Below are 21,804 nucleotides of genomic sequence, written 5' to 3' on the forward strand. Positions count from 1 at the left end.
CACGCTTTCACTGCACTGCCATTGCCGGATTATGAGCCAACAATCACCGAGGCAAATTAATCTGTGCTTTACTGGGATGTTGTTTTTCTGCGCCGAATTTCACAGTCCTTGCCGATTTCGAGGGATTTTGATGTTGCAGAACTATTAATACTCCGATTTCTGGAATCAGTGAGACGGTAGCATTCCATTAATACCATTTAATATAAATTCCGAATTTTATGATGAATTACACTGTCATAGGTGAGGCTTGCTTCCTATTTGTTTACTCCATGCCCACCTCTCCTTTACGCAATATGTAAGAAAAATATCCAAATTCACTTTATATTGGGTGTACAAATGTTATTGATTCACGAACAATAGAAAATGCCAATCATTATCGGAGATCTCCGCAATTGTCAGTTACTCATCCTGACGACGGATGAGGCCCTGCTTCACTTACATCCCCCAAACGCACATCACTGGAGCATTCAACGATCTAAGTGTCTGCCAAAGAATATACCACGCAGCTTTCGAAACGCACTGTCAGATTATGACCTTAGCAGTACAGAGACGGTTCTTCGATTTAGTTTTATAGTGCCAATATTCCGGTAGAATTAATATACTGGAAAATTGTCGTGCCTCGTATTGTCGAGACGAGTAAATCCGCGGGAATATCGAATGATACTGTTCACTAATCTTGATCTATTTCCTATATGGCCGCATAATATATCACGAAACGTGACAACTGTTTCGAAGCCATGCAACAGGTTCCAATAGGCGCAGAGTATCAAACAATTTCGTAAGATCGACCAGATCGCAGATCGCCAAAATATGACGTTCCTACGTGTGTGTAAAAGGAACATGGTATTAATTCGCACAGAGACACGATTTCTAACTTACATCTTCAATGATCTTTTCCGAATTGCCGCCACAATTCCCAATTTGGCTTTTTGAATATGTTTGAATAACTTTATTGTGCTGATAACTCTTGATAAGAAGCACCCAGAAAAAGTCTTTGAGTTATCATAAAGGTGTTATTGCAATGGATGTTGTGATGAAAGCACCTTAATTGAATATGCTCCTCTGGATCAGACGATTGATACCTTGGACTAAGGGCCAATAATTTCGTTTTATTTTTGAATATGTTTGAATCCCTTTATTGTGCCGATTACTATTGAGAAGAAGCACCAAAGAGTCTTTGAGTTATCATAAATGTGTTATTGCAATGGATGTTGTGATGATATCACCTTAATTGAATTTGTGTCGCTGGATGAGACCATTGATATACCTTCGCTTAATTGGCCACTAATCCAGAGAAAATATATATCAGATATCACAGTAGACAGACCCTTATCTCCTAATTACAAGTTGTTGCAACAGCCAACAAAATGCATCGAACATTGTATGCAAGTGAGAGAAATTTCAATAATCCAATCAAATTGACCCGCGATAAGGTGAATTTAAAACCCATTACATTTGTATTTGTGTCATTTGATTTTACATACTACTTGACGAAGGCAGCAGTGCAGTATGAAACGCCAAAGATGTCCAGATATTCTTGAGCAAGTAGTGCGGGATTCCGAGGTAGGTCGTTATAAGATTTATCGGATTTGTCTTGACGAATACCTCAGATATAAGCTCCACTATATCGCCGTAGTATAATTTGAAGAAATGAATTTCAGGACATTGCCGCATTGTGAACCTATCCCCCAAAGTAATGGAATAATATCTATATTATCTGAGCCTATCGCCACATTGCGAAAGTTTATTTCGGGCCCAAAATTACGGAGCAAAGATCGTTGCCGATGCGCATGTGAGCAAACTATCCCTAAGGGCATGTCACCCGAATTTGCACAGCAGAAAGTTATACGAATTCGAATTTAGAAATAGCACTGACATTGGAAATTTTAGTAAGGTCATTAACAATATAGTAGCATTTGAATAGGAAACTTGAAGTAGATGTAATGTTCGCGTGAGTTTTCTTTATTTAAGCGTGGGAAAGACCACAGATTCTCCGAACAATATAAATATGTACTGAATTAACCCGAATTTAAATATAAAATGTCCTTACCATGGGGCATCAGTTATATAGGCTGTCTGGTGCATATTCATAACATAGTCCATAATTTTACAGCAACGCAGCGGCTTTCATCAAAGAAACCGATTCTCCGACTCACAACACCCGACCACAGGTCGCTGGAGCGATGAAGATGCCGCGAAGTTTGTCAATGAACTTTACTCAGAAATTTTCACAAGCCCTTTGCCGACACCACCTCGCAAGAAGAGACATGTGGAAAACACCGAGCCACTGTCTAGTCGGCAAAATACAGCAACAAATTTCCGGTAAACAGTACAGAACTTTGTGTTTTCGATTTCTCTGGAACTCTCCGTAAAAACTAGTTTGTTTTCGTGTCACGCTGATTGACTTTGTGCAATGAAATTTTTGTACTATGTTTTGAATGATGCTGTTCAGAGCATGAATCTTTATTTTTATATTCCAGATACTTCCATTCGGCAGGAGATCACATTCCCAGAAACTGCGATCCCGAGCGTGAAGTTGGAATGTCTGTCCCCGTACAAGCGCAATATTTGCAGAATGAACGTCATTTCATCGCCCCCAACCGATTCCTACTCCAGGATCAAAACCATGATGTATCCTGTGCCGCGGCAGACGTCGAAATTGCGTACAATGTTTTTGAATCGCACCACGACGGCATCAGACGTATTTTACATCCGGAAATCGGCCCCCAATCCCCCGAAAATTTGCGAATCCTCCTCGACAGGATTGGTTGGAACTCCTATTGTTTCTCGGATCTTCGACGAAAGGCGCTGGAGAGTATGAATTCCGGGACTAAGTAAGTTTGAATTGTTTGAACGTTTTGAAGGACAACGCAAGAAAAATCTTGTAAGATATATTTGATTAACATTGACTTGCACAACGCTATAGACAAATGCATATGATTGGTGCGATCTAACAGTTTTCATTTCAACAAATTGTGTACATATGGAGCTTTGATACTGTCGGGGTGTCTGTCACAATTTTTAGTGAACTAATCTTGTAGCCACGATTCGTTACATTATACTCAATATCTGACTGTAATCACTCATATTTTTGTGTCTATACTTCTACTATCCTGTGCATATGTCTCTTCCATTATCGATAACTCACGTTTTTTGTTGTAGACGAGGAACGAAAAGAAGATACAAACGTCGTATTTCTGTGGAGTTGGACGAGAACAACATTCTCAACATCATTTTGGGGTCTGCAGCTGCGATGGCGGCAGTGAATCCTCTGTCTCGTCATCCTGGAAGTTACGATGTTGCCATCTTTCTCGCGTTCAAAATGGCGAATTGCGCGGCACTACATAATAGCGAAATATATCACAATATTTCCATGATATTCCCCTATTATACCAGAGCGCACAAAAAGACCTTCCAGGTGAGTGCAACGCTGAACTTACAGTCGATTCAAACTACGATAGGTTCTATTTGAACGATTGGTCCTCCTCATATCCAGTAGTTTTATTATAGTATAGCAAACAGCAGTTTTTGTATGCCGTTCTGTTTCGAAGAATAGATAAACTGTCGAAACGATAAGACCATACCTAGAGTCACAAATTGTGACGATGTGGATTTATTTGATGCAAGATCATTTAACTTAGCGACTTACATGATACGTGCTATGTCAATACGAATCCGTATTAATTTAGAACGTATTCGCCCTCGTCGAACACTGGTTATCGTCATGTTTCAATATGTTCGAACTCTTTCCTTTTACAGAATAGCATACGACATCGCCTGGCAACCGCGGCCGATCCCGGAAAGGTAAATGTCGTACTGTACCGAAAGCTGGCGACGTTAGATGGGTGTGACGCGCAGTGGTCAATAATTGACAGAAATGCGTACGATGAATTAATGCGAGAATTTATCGTTGCAATCAGTTCTAACGAAGCATTTGAGCAGCTGAAGAGAGCAATCCACGATAACAGTAAGTGTTCTAAGGAAATGGAATTGGAAGCGTCTTGCACCCTAGCCTAGACTATGCTTTGTGGCCGTATGGCACAACCCCCGGTTTAAACGCCACGCTAAGGTGTATATTAACTTTAGGTAGGGAAATGTTAGGTATGAGTATTTCAAATGTTTCGTCTCGTGATATTTATTTTAAGTTTAATTTTCAGATAGAGTTCGGAGAATATTTGAATACGATCCGCAACTGCGACTGATGGGACGGAGACTGTTCACGGACTTGGGCCAACACAGCCGATGTCAGCGAGATTCCTCACGCCACATGACTCATTTATATGGGAGTGGGAGTGAACTTCACGCTACGCCATCACATCCGGTGGCAATTCAGAACCCATCTATATCACATAGTTATTAAGGCGCTATGTCAATTGAAGAGGTGGCGGCGCGAGTAAAAGCGATGATGCCACATTTACCAGTAATAGACTACGGCGCATTGAATGGGAAGACACATGTTATGGGGGTAGCATTAAATGTGGATTAGATTTATTCGACCACGTTTTCAATTTACAAAGAAATTGCTATCCATCTATATTGATGTTTATTATTTATGAACAACAATAAACTTTTATTATGGACTTGACGTTATAGATCGGATCTATGTACTCCAATATACACGACGCTATAATGACGCTCTGCCATATTCTTCCTTAATTGGTAGATGTAGATTGAGTCCATTTACTAATTCATTTGGTTTGTTTGTTGTATTCATGGTGTTCGTCGACTTATATGGTCATTTACACCACGCTGCCTACTTGTAGCACGGCACACTCAGGCTTTTATAAGACACCGCTTACACGGATGAGATGACGAGTAGGAGCCTAGATAAACCTCCAACAGTTAGGTAGAAATTCTGGAGGAATTCTCATTTGGTCGCATCCTCAACGCAGAGATTAGAGGTGAGGTTTGGAATCAGTCGTTAGCGTTCCTTTAGAAAGGCCGAGCTTGCTTCACGCAAGCACCAATGAAAAATTAGTATATTCAGGATGAAATATATTGGCTAGGTATGGGTGGCCGAGAATGAGTCCGACACAGGAAAAACTTAGCAGATTTCGTGAAGATGATATCTGTAGGTTAGTGACAAACAGCAACAAAATGACTTTTCTTGAAATCAACATCATCCTATTTATGTAGGAATTGGGTTTACTTTTATTATTTCAAAATGAATTTCGCAACTGCATTTCTTGACATACGTGGCCATGTCTTGAAATTCCACGCATTCGATTTGATATTAACGAGTACCACAAAGATAGGTGGTGGCGAATGTAATAATAACGCGTAACGCTTCTGACGAATCATTTGGCTATGATCGCAACAACAAATATGGCATTAAATTGACACACAATTTTTTAATGAACATATTACGTCAAGCCTGGTCATTTCTATCTAGCACGGGAGCGGTCAAACCGTGGCGCGCGAGGTAATTCTCAAAACTAGTAACAATAAAAAAGTAGATTATGAACGTAATTTATTGTGAATTTGCAAGACCTGCTTGCAAGGGTTCTTGATGACTAACATATCAGTTCCAACGCATTGGCGTCGCCAGCGGTCGCCCACATTTTTCGCTGATCTTCGGATATGGCCAAAAATTAAATTATTTCGTAACAATGTTTTTGACCTGATCTATCTGTTAGAACTGCGCGTGGTTTATTGTCAGTAGATTCTTGCTATTAGTATTGGTAACCCTTCCCGAAAATTAAAAATACGACCAATTAGAAGATTTGGGTCCGACTATATAATCGCAATTGTGGGAGAATGTGTCGTTCAACATAAGACTTCGCGTCTGCACTCGCAGAAACAAAGTCGGCGATGAAAGCATTGAACAATTTTATATAGGCCTACGCATCTTTTATATTTATATGTCCAAGCGCCGAATAATCCTGTCCTTGCCAAATGTGCCCAGCGGTATACAGAGGTCACCAGCAATATATGCAAGTGACATTATTATTGACCGAATTCAATTAACTTGGTGCGGTTACGTCAATGAGGCACACTGACTTGTCATGACACATTTATCATCGATTTTATGCGTAGTGACAGAAGTCTTGTTTTCACCGGTACCCAATCCAGCTCACTCCTGTGGGACGACTAAAAAAGGTCATCACCATCATATGGCCCGCACAATGGTTCGTAAACCTCATGTGGCCTTTCGGCCGAAAAGATTGGCCGCGCCTGATCTAGCAGTTCATCTTAAAGTTATTGCGGAAAATGGTTATGAATATCACAGGAGAAAATGGATCTTTGTAAACATTTCGAAGTCACCGTGATTACTAATCCAACTCTCTATTTTTTCCACAATCCCAAACAAAATGTATCTAAACAGCAAAATATTTGTATCGGTCGGCTATTGGTAATATAGCAATTAAAATGCGTCTGCACGGTAGCATAATTCATCTCTGACAGCCATTCTGTTGATGGGAGTTCTGGAGTTATACTATAGTAAGAAAGCGAAACTGCCTCGTGATTTTCCTAATTTATAAAAATACAATTTTGGTTATTAACTACTTTTTAAATTAGGAGGCTTCGCGGACCCCTGAGGGTCCGCGAACCCCCGGTTGAGAGCCACTGCACAAGAAGAAACTGTTGATCACGCACGTTGGGGATGTCTATCCCGCCATTTTGTTTCACAACGCGAGTCGGGAAACGTCAGCGATCAACCAGCATGTGTTAATTTTGCGCCGGCGGAATCGAACGCAGTTAGCCAAATCAAGACACGCGACACTAGCTTAAAGCACGGAGTCTAAGACCTGCTCTATCCGAACACTAAAGTCAAATGCCATTAGGCGAGCGGCTGATCCAGCTCAAGCCCAACGCTCAGATAACACGATGGGATCCTGAAAATTCAATTCTGTATTTTGAGTCATCGAGATTTTCTTGAATGATCATGGATAGGTGACTTTTTGTCAGAGGTGGTTGATGTATACAGCGTTGCTACTGAAGTAGTGGAAGTTTTGCTACAATGATTTATTCAGGTTCAAATATAAGTAGCGAAAATATAAATCTGTAAAGTACTTTTAAAAAGTTCGAAAAGTAGATTTGGTTGTTGGCTCGCAGTTAGTTGGAAATAGTCACTTTTGAAATTGCAGGGTGAAGCTTTGTGACTACGACAAAGTGACCATTGAACAATGAATATGTGGGTGCCATTTTCAAAGACATTCAAAACCCAGGGATATCCCTGACAAAAACTAAGTTGTGATGTTGTTGTTTAGTGAGTGGTAGGGAAACACAATCACCCTAGGAAGTAGGCAAACCTGCTCGAGTACTCAGAATAACTAGAATTACTTCTCTAAAAAATATCTCTGCTTGATATTTATTTATCTTTGATGTTATTGATGTATTAATATGATGGAAAAGCGACATCTCAAGTTGGAATGAAGGTTGTGTCACTTGCAACTATGTGAATATACGCCCCGTTGGTCGTCACAATGCTAGAGCACAGTGATTACGTATAATCGCGAGTCGCCAATGTGTGAATTGGATTTGCGAAACGCGCATGACGCGCGAAATTTAACTTGTGAACCGTGTGTACGTGAGCCCGCGTTTATATGGCAGTGGTCCGCTAGCCTAATCAGAAAAAATCCCAGACGCGAACCAGAAATGCGTTTCTAAAACTATTCAACACGTTAACGCTAGTCGTCACTTATAAAAATACCTAATGTATCATATATCGTTGCTAGTTCCTCAAATAAGTATTGCTGAGGAAGCTTTTGTTTACAGCACAACTGTGTATTAGAGGTCTTCAAAAATGACCTTTTTTCTCAAATCGTACTGGCTACGTGATAAAATTGTTAGGTTACCTAATTTATGCCTGCACACCAAATTTGGTTCAATTCCGACCAGTAGCCGCATTGCTACAGGAGAAACAGTTTCTATTTATTATATAAAAATAAATAATATAATATATAAAATTTGAAAATTTTCTGTTCACCAAATTTGGTTCAATTCCGACCAGTGGAAGCGGAGTTATTGCCGTCGAAAAATTTGGAATATGAATAAAATAGTATTTACGGTGACCAATTCTTTAATTATCTATTATAGTGGTGCCCACCGTAAATACTATTTTATTCATAATCCAAATTTTTCGACTGCAATAACTCCGCTGCCACTGGTTGGAATAGAACCAAATTTGGTGAACATCGTAGATCACGTAAAGCTCATAAAAAAATGACTGACAGAAAATCGAACTATTTCATGAAAACCAAACAACCCAGTAAGCAAACTGGGATTAGCTCACCCTTGAGAAATCACGGATGAACCTTATACTAAAAAATGAAGAGAAAATTATCAATTTCAGATTAGCAAATGAAGGATAGCTATTCGGCGAAGCAAAGAAAAAACGAAATTTACTGAAAATTAAAAATGGAAAAACAGAAACCCACAAATGCAGATTGTGTCAGATGGAAAATGACACAATCCAACATGTATTTGGGCGATGTAGATTTACACAAGACATCCTGAAAAAACAAGCAATAAAACTCGACATCAGACTCAGAGATCCGGAGCTCATATTGCAACATCAAGGCACAACGAGTGAAGCAGCCATAGCCCTGATTTCGATCTTCAAAAAAGTCATCCTGAAATACAAAAGGAACCTGGACATTGAAAACGAAAAACCCGAAAACGACAAAGAGGAAAAAAGAAACTTGACCCGAAATATCCTGCGGAAGTTGGCGACACGAATATGAAAATCGCCAACCTGGAGACATATCGACACCCTGAAAAACATCGAAGAAAAAGCGGAAGAACACCTAATCTAAAAGGGAAAACAGACACCGAAAACACAAACCTGAAGAATCGAATGGAGGATGAGAATGAACGATGCTGGACGATGACGACGAAGGATCCAAAGGAAAGAAATTGAATTTACACCCTTTTTTTGTTTATGCAAATTTTACTCGACTTTATTGTACTGAAATTTTGATATAAGAAATAAATATATAGGTGACCAAGGTCACCACGATAAAAAAAAAACTGTATGGTGTATGTAATGCGATGGTGGCTTGACATCGGATTTCCCAGAGCGAGAGGGATATTCATGTTAACTCGCTGGTAAATGCCCCGGTCAAAGAGGCATTTTCAGGAAAACAAATTAGATTAGAATTAGAATTTGAGCATAGGAACATGTCACATATTAGATTAGGATTAGAATTAGAGCATAAAAACATTTCATAAATTATATTAAACTTACATTACTGGCATTTTGTTCTAATTTAGTGAAATTAGACAATTAGAATTTTCTAGTTGTCCAAGTCTGCCGTCAAACATGGTTGTAAACCGCGCGGTTCGTCAGATATCGAAAAATGGAAAATGCATATAAAATTTACAAATGGGCGTGGTCAGTGAGTGGTCATCAAGGTCAAGTGCATGATCAAGACTCAATCGGACCCCTACCGTCCGGTTTATGGCATAAAACAACGCAATATGGTTCCTTTTGTCATATCCAAGCATTTGCAGGCAGAGCAAACCAGTTTATGACTCATATGCCGCCTGAATTTGCTCTTGAACTTGACCTAGATCTTGAAAATCACTGAAGCGTGACCAAAATCAACAAATCTCCCTCAGAAAACTATCCAGAACACGTTTTGATGTTTGAAACGGTGACAATTTATGCAGAATACCGTACATGTCGACTTCTGATGTTCTGGCAGATTTTCCGACAATATTTCCCACTCGGAAAATATCTGGAAATTTTAGGTGATAACCATTTTTTCATTGTGTTTTATTTTTATTTTTATTTTTGCAAACCAAAATTTTTGAGTAAGGTACCAAATGCATCGGAAAAGTCTCAGCTTTTCCAAAAACGTAGTCCCCGATGTCTATGGCGTGTCAACATGGAAAAATCGGTGTCGGAGACATGCCATATCATATATCAGTGGTCGGGAACCTATGGCTCGCGAGCCATGTATGGTTCTTTTGGGCATAAGATATGGCTCTTTGCGTAATTCCTATTTTTGTGCTTTATGTATCGATATTGCAGCAACTTGTTTTCAAATCTTCAGCACGACCAGTATCATTATTCTTGTGGCAGTATGAACAATAAACATGTCTTTGAGAGTTTAATACAGTGGCGTATTCGGGGTTAGGGGTTCGGACCCCCTTTTCAAAAGTCCTCAAATTTAAGTTGCTGTCGCGCCGGCGTCCAATATCCGCCACGAAATCTTGGATTGCACGTTATGTTGATTGATCAAAGAGAGTAGGAGACGTTGTGGAACCTGTATCAGAAAGCAGTTTTCAAATTAACATTGTCTTCCTGATCTACTGCGAGAAATAAACTACCGTGGAAGTGACATTCACAATTACAAATTCAAATTATAAACAGCGCCATAAGTATCAATGATCTTGATTGATAACCTAGCTTTGTAGTCGCTGTTCAAATGTAAGCGTGTGGCGCAACGTTATGTTACCGCCGAAAACTTTTACAATTGAGAAGTCTAATCGGAATCAGTGCAACAATTACATTCGATTAATATCAGTAATTATAAATTCTATGGTATGTACGATGAATTGCGCTGTCACAGGTAAGACACCGCCCTGTCGTGCCTCACCTATGCCATACCTCACCTTTCACGCTTTATTTTCAAACAATATATGGACAAGTTACATGATTTTGGTGGTAAAAATGTTCCAATTCTAGTAGACAGGTGATGCACAGCATCCCCTGCCTCCCCTCACCCCATCACTGACACATCAGACACATCAGTGGGTACTGATGCAGAGTGATCATGTTCGGCTTCGACTACGAATGGGTCCTTGCATTTAAGATTAGCATCCAGACGAACATACGATCCCGTATGACCGAAGAAAGACTCAAATTTTGTATGAAGCTTAACCACGACAATTGTCAGCCAGACTATACAAAGTCATCAGGAGTGCCATGCAACACCAAAAGTCGCATTGACTGTAAAACCGTATGGTCTACGTCTGTATGAAATTTGAATGATTATTGTCTTAAGCTTCGAAAAATATCATTTGCTCCTCAGTGCAATACAATTAGAAATAGCCTAGATAACTTGCAAAAGATCTATATAACTCAAGTGTTGCATACTCATTATTTAAATAAAATAAACAGTATGATTAGGACGAGAAAATAAGGTGCACGAATCCCATGTAGTGATTTCTAATTTGCGCTACCATGACGTCACGATTTTTAAATGCGACGTAATAGTTCATTGACATGTATAGCTCTTTGGGAGTTCAAATGAAAAATATAGGGTTAATATGGCTCTTCGGACAAAAAAGGTTCCCGACCACTGCCATATATGATACACCCACCTCATGTTCTGTGGTCGGGAACCTTTTTCGTCCGCAGAGTCATATTGACCCTACATTTCCCATTTCAACTCATAAAGAGCCATACATGTCAACCAGCTATTACGTCACAATTGAAAAATCGTGACGTCATGGTCGCGCAAATTCGAAATCACTACATGAAATACGTCGTTTGCACCTATATTTCCTCTGTAAAAACTGGTACTAACCATGCTGATTGTCTTATTTGAGTAATGAGTATGCGAGAATTGAGTAACATAGATATTTTGCAAGTTCTATATTTTCAAGTGTATTGCACTTAGGGCACGGGCGGGCAACATACGGCCCGCGGGCTTGATCCAGCCCGCGATGGGATTTTGTCCGACCCGCGGACTGTTTCCCGTCTTGCATGATAATTTGGCCCGCGGCCCCAGTCTGCCGAGATTCCCCGCTATTTGCTTAAACGTCACATATTAGTGACTACATATTATTATATACGTGTGTACGCAGTCTGGGAGAGTAGAGCTTAAGCGTAAGTTCGTCGAAGCGAGGAGACTTGCATTATCGGCATTTACCATTTACTCAACCCTAATGAATTGGTATCTTGGTAAATTTTGGTACCGGCTTATCGAACGCATCGAAATCTTAATTAAGAATTGCACCATAGTGTTACAATGAAACATTCGAGGATGATTTTGGGGGATTCCAGCGCCACGAGCAAAATAAAATTTATATTTTCGCAATCAGTACCGCGGTAGCTCTCGATTGATACCTGTTTTATTAAATTTCGCGCTCGGCAAGCCTCTCATTATAGGACACTATGATTGCACCGTGTGTTAATTGATGAGACAGAAGTAGACATGGCCGCGCCTGTATGACAATGACAATGCTTTCTCAAATCCACATTGGCTTCGTCATTATCGGCGAGAAATGGCTTTGAAGTGACATTGCTTTCGTTAAAATACATTCATTAAATACGATTTATTCCGTGTATATGTGGATAAATAGGCTAATAATGTATCGATTCAGCAATCCGGCCCGCCAAGTACCTAATTTTCCTATATCCGGCCCGCCGACTCGAGAAGTTGTAGAAATTGTAGAAATTTCAATAAATTGCAGCTCCATTATGGTGGCGTTCTGAAGGAAATGGCCGCGGCCAAAAATTTTTGTTCGTTTTTACCTCGAATTTGAGACCATATCATTTTTAGAGCGCAGTGCCCCTTTAATGGGGCAATATCAGTAGCAAGTATATAGAAACCCGTTTGACACTCTGCTCAATATCAGCATAGCAATGCTCAGACGCCCAATACATTGCCCGGTCTGGCCTAGATCGTTAAGGCGTAAGCTTATACTCCCTTGCAAGTCGTCGTCGAAATAGTTGGCAAAGCGGCGGAAGATATTGATGTTATGCGATTATTATATTATTTGATTGCCCCAGTTGATACACTTGGCGACGTTTCAAACGTCAATATGTACTTCAGCATTGTGGCATTAAGTGGCACGAGTCGTCCCTAGGTATCGTGTACATTATTATAGGCTATCACTTCACTGCAATGTAGGGTTGGAATTAGCAATATGACGTCACGTGACGTCATGAAGTTCACGTTCGCGTTCACACAGAACCTTTCAGAAAGGTTCGCGTTCGCACGAACCTGAACCTTTCAGAGGTTCACACAATCCCTAGTATCCATATCAAACGAGAAACTTGAAATCTTCGATGGATCTCAGATTCGAATACGGACTAATGATTAGAATTTCATATTAAAAAAGGTGCTCACTGCATGGAATCCCTTCTAGGATGCAGTGTTGGCATCAAGTCAATACCTTCGAGTCACGAGTCATCTCGAGTCATTGCATATTTTCACTCGAGTCAAGTCAAGTCACCCGTTTTTTGGAGGTGACTCGGGTCAAGTCGAGTCAAGTCAAGTCAAGTCACGAGTCAAGTCACAATTAAAGTCAAATTGAATTTCGAAGTATGAGTGATGATTCAAAGTCATTACATTTTGCTACTCGCACAAGTGACACCGGCGTATCTTGAACAATCCCAACATACACAAGATACATTGATTTAATCAACACTGTTTCACTTATTGACTTGAAATTGACTCGTAAATGTTGCTCCGCGTCACGAGTCAATGCAGATTTCTGAAGCTCCGAGTCAAGTTAAGTCAAGTCATTTTTGCAAAGTCACTCGAGTCAAGTCAAGTCATACGAAAAAGTTGACTCGAGTCCGACTCGAGTCCGACTCGAGTCAAGTCATGACTCGAGTCACCTCAACACTGCTAGGATGTAGTAAATAAAACTTTTTGGAAAACCACAAAGCACCCAACTACAAACAGTCCGCCAAAGGATTGGTATCTCGATATGTAAACTTTGGAGCAAACATGAGCATTAAATCTAACTTCCTGTTCAGTCATCTTGGTATATTTTCTGATAATATGCTTCATTATAGGGAAAAGAAACGGGAAAGGTTCCACCAATACGTCAAAGCAACGAAAGAAATATATCAGTGCAGATGCAGCGAACATATTATGGGAGATTATTGCTGGAACTTTCCGAACGAAAGTGCTTACCACCGAAAATAGTACAAGAAACAATTTTGCTTTAAGATAAGTTATTATTATTATATTGCAACTGATTATTTTGAATTTAAAATAGGTTGTTGACATAAAACTGATACAATTATTGCAATGTTATTTGAGTATTTAGGAATATACTTATATACAGGATTGAAGTTCATTTATGTACTTGTACATGAAATCCGTGAAAGTCCCCAATTATCATAAATCTAATGCCCCGAATTATAATTCTGTTGTTGTATTTTGTTTTAAAACAGTCTGGAGCGTGCCAAAATACCAATTAGATTGAATTTCTGAATTTTACAGTACGACTACGCCGATTTTTTATTTATTCCATACAGCGAAAATATGAGATTATAGTCAAAATAGCCCCATGGATAATCTCCAAAATTAGAGCCAATTTGAAATAACCAAGGTCATATTCGGAATAATCGCCTCGCAGAACCACCAAAACCATTATTACTTTATCTGCCTAAAAATATGTGTTGATCAGTGTTATCAAAGGAAAGATCGTTACGTATTTTAGTCATTGGTGTTTTCACGGCATATACACCGACTCATGATATACATACACACGATCTGTGCATATGCATACCATAGTGCATGATGTGCATATGCTGCTGAACTAGGAAGGTATATCATGGCATTGTAAGGCTTTCTAGGTCTTGCACCAGCCCCCTCACCAACCATGCTATAGCAGTAATGCTGAGCGCCAAGCGCGATACCAGCGTTACTGATCAGATCTCTGGTTCGTACCGGCCGGGTATTGAACCCACGAACCCACGATCAACAATCAGGACGCTTCACCACTGCGCTATCTTGTCGGCTAACTGCATTTGATAAAGCGGATACATAATTGGAACCACTACGGAAACGACATATCTATATTTCTGTAACATTAATTGCTCCTGCGTGATAAAAACTGTTACGGGCATTGGCGCTTCTCTCTTTATCTCTGCCGCGCGGCGCTTCCCGGCCCTAATATAAAGTGCGTTTTATAAATCAGATAAATGAAACCATAATGCGTGAGCATCTTCAAATATAATCGATTCAGCTAACATAAATTAGTTGCCTGTGTCATAACAAATATCACGCGATTGGTGCTTCTCTCGTTATCTTTGCCCCTTTCGTATCGTCTGGCGCTTCCCGAACGGGCCCTGACGTCTAATATTTAATTGCATACAATGGAGCAGTCTTATCAATTCATCCGGCTCGTTACGTAAACAGACTTGAATCCACAGGATGTCTAGTCATCAGAAAGCGCTTGCATTTCTGGTATCTACGGGTAATAAGGTGACTACTATACTATATAAACCACCACTGGGATTACTCGCATCAGTTCTCATAATTCTTGGTTATATTCTTCGTAGAGAGAAATAGGGTATTAGGAACTAATAGACTTGCATGTAGAATGTAGATATAGAGAGTGAGTGAATACATGTTATTCAGGCGTACCAATTCTACATTCAGATATCAATTTATTGAGAACCCCATTTAATCATTTATTGCAAGATCGCGGATTTAATAAATATAATTTTTCTCATTTCAGTTTTATGAAATATATAATATTAGTCTCTCGGAAATAAAGAAAATATTATGAACGCGCAGAAAGAAACTCAAGTTTGCCCGGCGATATTTTGGCAAAAGTAAGAATGTATTTTGATTTTTGTAAATGAACTCGAACGTACTTCTCTTCATCATCATCAATGGAACATGAGGGTTTCGAATAGTTCACTTTTTTATAAGTACTATTTTATTGCAGCGGGCCCATGCGGTTTGAGAACAGCGACTCGGAACGAGCTCTGGCTGAGTTGCTGAACAATTGGAGTCCGTTCGAAAAGACAGTTACTACGACGAAGACTAAAACATCACGTCCAAAATGTCGTGACCCGTATCTTGGGGCAATGAGAAAAAGAATCCAACAGGTACATGTTTTCGTGTTCGACGCGTGAAGATTGACTCTGCTATAATTTTATACATCCATATTTAACTATATACATTCAGTGAAATTTTTCAGTTATTTACTTCACTGATTTACTATACTTAGCCTACAGGATTGTTCCTTTGTCCTATTTTCTGCTAATACTGCCCCTTCCCGACGTACTTGTTCAGGTACGGCTTTTACATGGCACATGATTCATATTTACGCAACCAGTATGCTTCGCTACGTGACCTATATCGCATGAAATCTGATGACGCTAATTCCTATGCATTCTTTCTTTTTTTGAGAAAAGGGGCAATGTTCAGCAAAGATATTTACTTACCCGACCGACCGGACGAAGCAGGGATCAAGCAGTTCGGCCAACGAAATACCAAATCTCGTTACGACAAAAAACTGGGGGCGATACCGATCGACTTCAACGATGATGACGAGTGTTCTTGAGATATGGAGAGGATATTTGATTTCTTTGAATCCATCAAAAGCAACTGGCATTGAATAGCATTTTTCGTGATTAACACTGTTTCCAATTTCGTATTTCTAAGTATTCTATCGAATAAAGCGATGAAGATAACGCTTTGTTATGTAATTTATAATATTCAAATTGCGATAGGCATTGTTTCATGGAATGCTAGACTGTCGTAGCTCGTAAGTAACCATATCAGGGCTGCTTAAACTATTTTCCTTTGCGACAGTATTTTAGAAGATAAATTTCGACTAGACATCACCATGGGCATGGGCAGTATATATATATGGTAATGTGGATGATATTCATCCGAAAAAAGTCCTAGAGCGAATTTTACAATGAGGTATGAACACATTGTCAGTCGATATGACGTCACATTAGTGGAGTGGAACGTAGGTTTTGAATGAGGCCATATCTAATGCGGGCTTTAGTTATTAATTGGGTCTGCAACAGATTTCTTCACGGGCCGGATGCAATCGTGTGCATGGTGGACGTCCCTGACTTCCCTGTTATACTGTTAGGTAGGAGCTGTTATCTGGTTGTGTGTTGGAACCAGGTCCGAAACATTATTTTTTCAGTCACCATCCTCCAAAAAATGCACTCATCTTGGGCCCACCATAGAGTAATCGATGCAAGTTCTTGCGGGCTTACTATAAGCATCTGCTTGTTAAAATTTGTGAATGATTTCTGTCAATGTTATTCGTTCTTCTATACTCCAGTAGGTTGCACATCCGGTGGTTTGCAAACTTTTATGGCTACGAGCTCATTTCCAATTTGAAAATGTTCCGTGGTCCAGCTCAAAAAATTATAGGCAGATTACAAAAAAATCAGCTTGCCCAGACTTACTTACAGCCGATTTTGGAAGCTTATGACGTCCGGGTCCAGCATCTTCGCGATCCTCAGAATAAAGTCAAACGGTACCCAGGTTTAGAACAAATGTCTTTAACTAAACCAAAGCGTCCAAACGGCTTTAACCAATTCTAGCAACATGGCGTTATCTTATAATTGCGATTACAACTAGATTTATTTCAGTAAATGATGGTTATTTTTATTTATTTTTGATGGTATTTTTTTGCGAGAGCGGTGCACAGTCCCCATATTAACATCAATATAGGATGTATTAAATCGCACGCAGCGCGAAGAAAAATTTCAAATAGCATAAATCTGATTAAAAATAATATTATTTACGTTGATCTACGAATTATCTTTTAGCCTACTTCAAGATTTCTAAATGGCAACCCTAAACTAGCTATTAGCAACACAAGATATGATAGTTATATAATATAATTGAAGAAGCCTGATGCGATGGATGTGCCTGATTCCGACGTAAAGAAGTCATAAATTCATGCTATACAGAACAATACGTTGTATCATTGAATACAGTAACGTCAATAACGACTATCCTCAACAGTTTTTAAAGAGGACTATTTGCGGGAGACATGTGTTGCTGAGTGGTTAAGCTATTCAGAAGATTCAGAAGAATTAAAAATGTTCCTTGAATTTATCATAATAGTTAGTATACTTATGGTAATAAAATGGCTTTTTATCCGAAGGGAATCGTGTTTTCCGGAACAGTTGTATCATTGAATACAGTAACGTCAATAACGACTATCCTCAACAGTTTTTAAAGAGGACTATTTGCGGGAGACATGTGTTGCTGAGTGGTTAAGCTATTTAGAAGATTCAGAAGAATTAAAAATGTTCCTTGAATTTATCATAATAGTTAGTATACTTATGGTAATAAAATGGCTTTTTATCCGAAGGGAATCGTGTTTTCCGGAACATGAGTTTCATTTTTATTTTATATCTTGGAAACTATGTTTTTACCACTGCACCATAATCACAAAACGTAAATTGTAAGTTTTTTTTGTGACATTTTTTAATCGAATTCACAGTTTAAACCTCACCATCGATACATCTACAATATAGTGAAGTATATATCGTCTGGTTAACAATTCCGCCAATATCCTTAACCAGTACAGCAAGCTAGACCTTCAATAACGACGTTGAAATTGGAATTATTAGAACACGATTTTTGTAAGCCTCCATGTCATGACGGTCACAGCGAATAACATTTAATCCCACAAGCCAACAGAAGTAGTGATGTCGAAAGTGCTGACAACGTTTCTATTTACCTGATTGATCACCGATTATATCAATGGCTTAGCTAAGCCTAGCTAGCCGTGACCCCCTTTGGGAAAGCGATAGATGACGTGGAAAGCCCTGCTGGTCCGTAATATAGGTGTGATGTTATGGACTCACTCTGGTTTTAAATTGAGTGCGTAAATTCTATCAACATTGTCCTACAAGCAAATGAAGCGTTTTTGTCGAAAAAATGCGACTTGACACACCGTACAGCAGTGGTTTCCAACCGTTTTCCTCCCATACCATTACGAGGTGTTATGCAGTGATCGCGTACCACCTACATAAGTTACGCACACTGAAGATGGTCAAAAATGTTGCCATCAAGTTGAGCTGCCGAAGGCATCGAAGCAGAAAATAAACTGTCCATTTTAAGACGCTGTATGTGATTTCTGTGGTGGATCCATTTGGAATTCTTGTGGTCAAATATATAATAAAATGGAATTTGGATAGGCAAGAATCCCAACACTTTACGACCAGATCCCTTCCCCGTAGGCTGTCATTGGTGGGATTGCATCTACCCACGACGACGACCTTACCACGACAACGGCTTCAAAAAACTCAAAATCAACCCCATGTGAACTAATAACTCCCTTCGGTCGAAAAACATAGAATCTACTCGCATACCACCTGGAATACCTTTGGGGTTGGGAACCAGTGCCATACAGTTATAGTGTCATTCGATGTTATTTAGCTAGATTCCTTTCATCAGCATAAATAAATCATCTTGTCTTCTAGTGCAGTGCTCTTCTTCGTCGTGGTAGACCCTTTTCACACTTACTCGAAAGTCGCACACCCCTGAGCACACTATATACCGATTCCGTAGCAAGCCTAATCCAGGGGTGTTCAACGTACTTCACGGTCGCAATTCGATTACATGCCGCATTCCAGTAGAGGGTCGTCATGGCCCACCTGGACGACGAATGCTCATGTTAAATTAGCTACCGTGAACATTGGACTGCAAAGAGCCCGTGTGGTGTTCTGTGCCATCATTGTTTTCTTGCGACTTATCTTGCGTACAAAAGTTTCTCAATGTAGAAGAAGAACACCTCCGCAAATTTACTATGCAATAAAATCGCGAGTATTACTGTTAGGAAAAGTTATCGGGATTCGTTTTCTAGACGCGCGGGGCGCGAATATTATTAAACCTCGCATTATTTGTATTGAGTTTTTCCGCACCCTCGATGTACCTAATTGTTGCCCTGGTTTTCTTTTCTTCCGTTCTTGTCATGTGGTAGTTGCCCCTCGAAAACGCGCGTGTGTATAGTAGTTGTGCGCTTTTGATTCTGAAGTGAAGTAGTCATTGAAAATCGTGGGACCGCCACCACAATGAAACTGACTGATTGGCAATTTCTAGCATCCTCTTGTCTTCTATGTTTAGAAAACCAAATCTTCTGAGTAGCGATTCATCAGTTGCACATCTAGTCCACTCGGTACCTTGGCAATGATACCGAGAATCCGATGCTGTAGTCCAGTGGTTCTCAATCGCGGGTCCGCGAAGCAATTTCATGGGGTCCGCGAGACCTCTAAATTTTTAAAATGATTTTTAACCTTTTTTGTAATTTTTTAATTTAGGGAAAGCATGAAGCAGTTTTCCTTCCACAACTGATAAAACCTAATTACTCACATCATCAGAATAATCGTATGACACGAAATATCCTACTGTGCAAATTCCTTTCAATTGCCATATTGCTGATAACCTACTTATAAAAACATATTGCTCTTTCGAGACGTTTTGTTGAGGTTTGTATAAAAAATAAAAATAGTGACAAAGTAACATCAATCATGGTGACTTCTTAGTCGGTGTCATCAAATTAGTTAAGTCGTTTGAAATAAAAACTCCTAAAGTATTTTTACTAGTTTTCCCAATGAAGGAATTGAAACCTCGCCATGAAGTCCATTTTATCCTGCACTTGTTCATATCAAATCGAAGACGCGGATTTTCAAGACCACGTAGGCCTACTTTGAGAAATACAGCTGCAAAGTTGGCGTTGAAATAATAAAAGTCCACCTAATTTCAAAATAAATAGTATGATGTCATTATCAAGAAAAGTCATTTTGTTGCTGTTTATCACAAACCTAGAAAGGCTGCATCTGGACACTTTGAAACTGTATGCTATATGAAATACAGCAATATACCCAATCTAGTGGTTAAGGATTGTAGTTTTCGGACTTCCTACTACCATGTTCTGACTTCACGAAAATTGCCGATATTTTTTCACCTCCAATTGCCGATACGGATAATTCTTTCAAAGTGTGATATCAACTCGATATTATCGGCGAATTGATAATCGGCCAGGCTCTAATCACAACAAATATTTCGCGATTGGAGCTTCTCTCTTTATCTTTGCCGCTTTCGTATCGTCTGGCGCTTGCTGGGCGGGCACTGATGTCTAATATTTAATTGCATACGCTGAAGGACTCTTATCAATCCATCCGGTCCGTTTCACAACCAGACTTGAATCCACAGGATGTCTATTGTCCATTCATCAGAAAGCCAACTTTATCAAAGCCATGCATTTCTGTTATCTACGGGTAACGGAGCACTATACTATATAAACCACCTTATACATTGCGCCACCTCGCATTAATTCTTGTCATTCTTGGTTACACTTCGTGGAGAGTGATAGGATATCGGCAATTAGGGTAGGCTATTTGTCGTATTAGTTCTGGTAATTCTTGGTTATACTTCGTAAAGAGAGGAAGGGTATTATATTAGGAATTAATAGACTGGCATGTAGATATACAGAATAAGTGAACACATGTATTTCATGCGTACGAATCCCACATTCTGTTATCAATTTATTGAGAACCTTATTTAAATATTTATTGCAAGAACGCGGATTCAAAAAGTATTATTCTGTTCATTTCAGTTATATGAAATATATAATAGGCTATTATTCGCTCTGAAATAAAGAAAAGACTATGGACGCGTAGAAAGAAACTCAAGTCAGCCCGGCGATATTTTGGCAAAAGTAAGAATGTATTTTGATTTTCGTAAATGAACTAAAAGGTACTGTTCTTTATCATCATCATGTTCCAAGCATCATCAATAGAATATGAGGATTTCGAATAGTGCAATTGTTTTATAAGTACTATTTTATTGCAGCGGGCCGATGCGGTTTGAGAACAGCGATTCGGAGCGAGCCCTGGCTGAGCTGCTGAACAATTGGAGTTCGTTCGAAAAGTCAGTAACTACGACGAAGACTAAAACATCACGTCCAAAATGTCGTGACCCGTACCTTGGGGCAATGAGAAAAAGAATCCAACAGGTACATATTTTCGTGTTCGACGCGTAAACAACGACTCCGCTACAATTTTATACCTCCATGTATAGCGATATACATTCAGTGAAATTGTAGTTATTCACTTCACTGATTTACTATACTTAGCATACAGGACTGTTCCTTTGTCCTATTTTATGCTAA

At 39.4% G+C, this 21,804-nt stretch overlaps 1 protein-coding gene across 1 annotated transcript; it reads left to right on the forward strand.

Moving 5' to 3' along the window:
* Positions 1 to 2,906: 2,906 nt before the first annotated feature.
* Positions 2,907 to 4,017, forward strand: LOC145438751 (uncharacterized). Its single transcript, XM_080316107.1, has 2 exons — positions 2,907 to 3,418; positions 3,760 to 4,017. Exons 1-2 carry the CDS (start codon positions 3,122 to 3,124, stop codon positions 4,015 to 4,017), a joined length of 555 nt encoding a protein of 184 aa, XP_080172233.1. The 5' UTR covers positions 2,907 to 3,121.
* The last annotated feature ends 17,787 nt before the right edge of the window (positions 4,018 to 21,804 follow it).

The sequence above is a fragment of the Botryllus schlosseri genome, chromosome 1 (assembly GCF_051294905.1).
Source record: "Botryllus schlosseri isolate E-star chromosome 1, Bs_hap1, whole genome shotgun sequence".
NCBI classification, from domain to species: domain Eukaryota; kingdom Metazoa; phylum Chordata; class Ascidiacea; order Stolidobranchia; family Styelidae; genus Botryllus; species Botryllus schlosseri.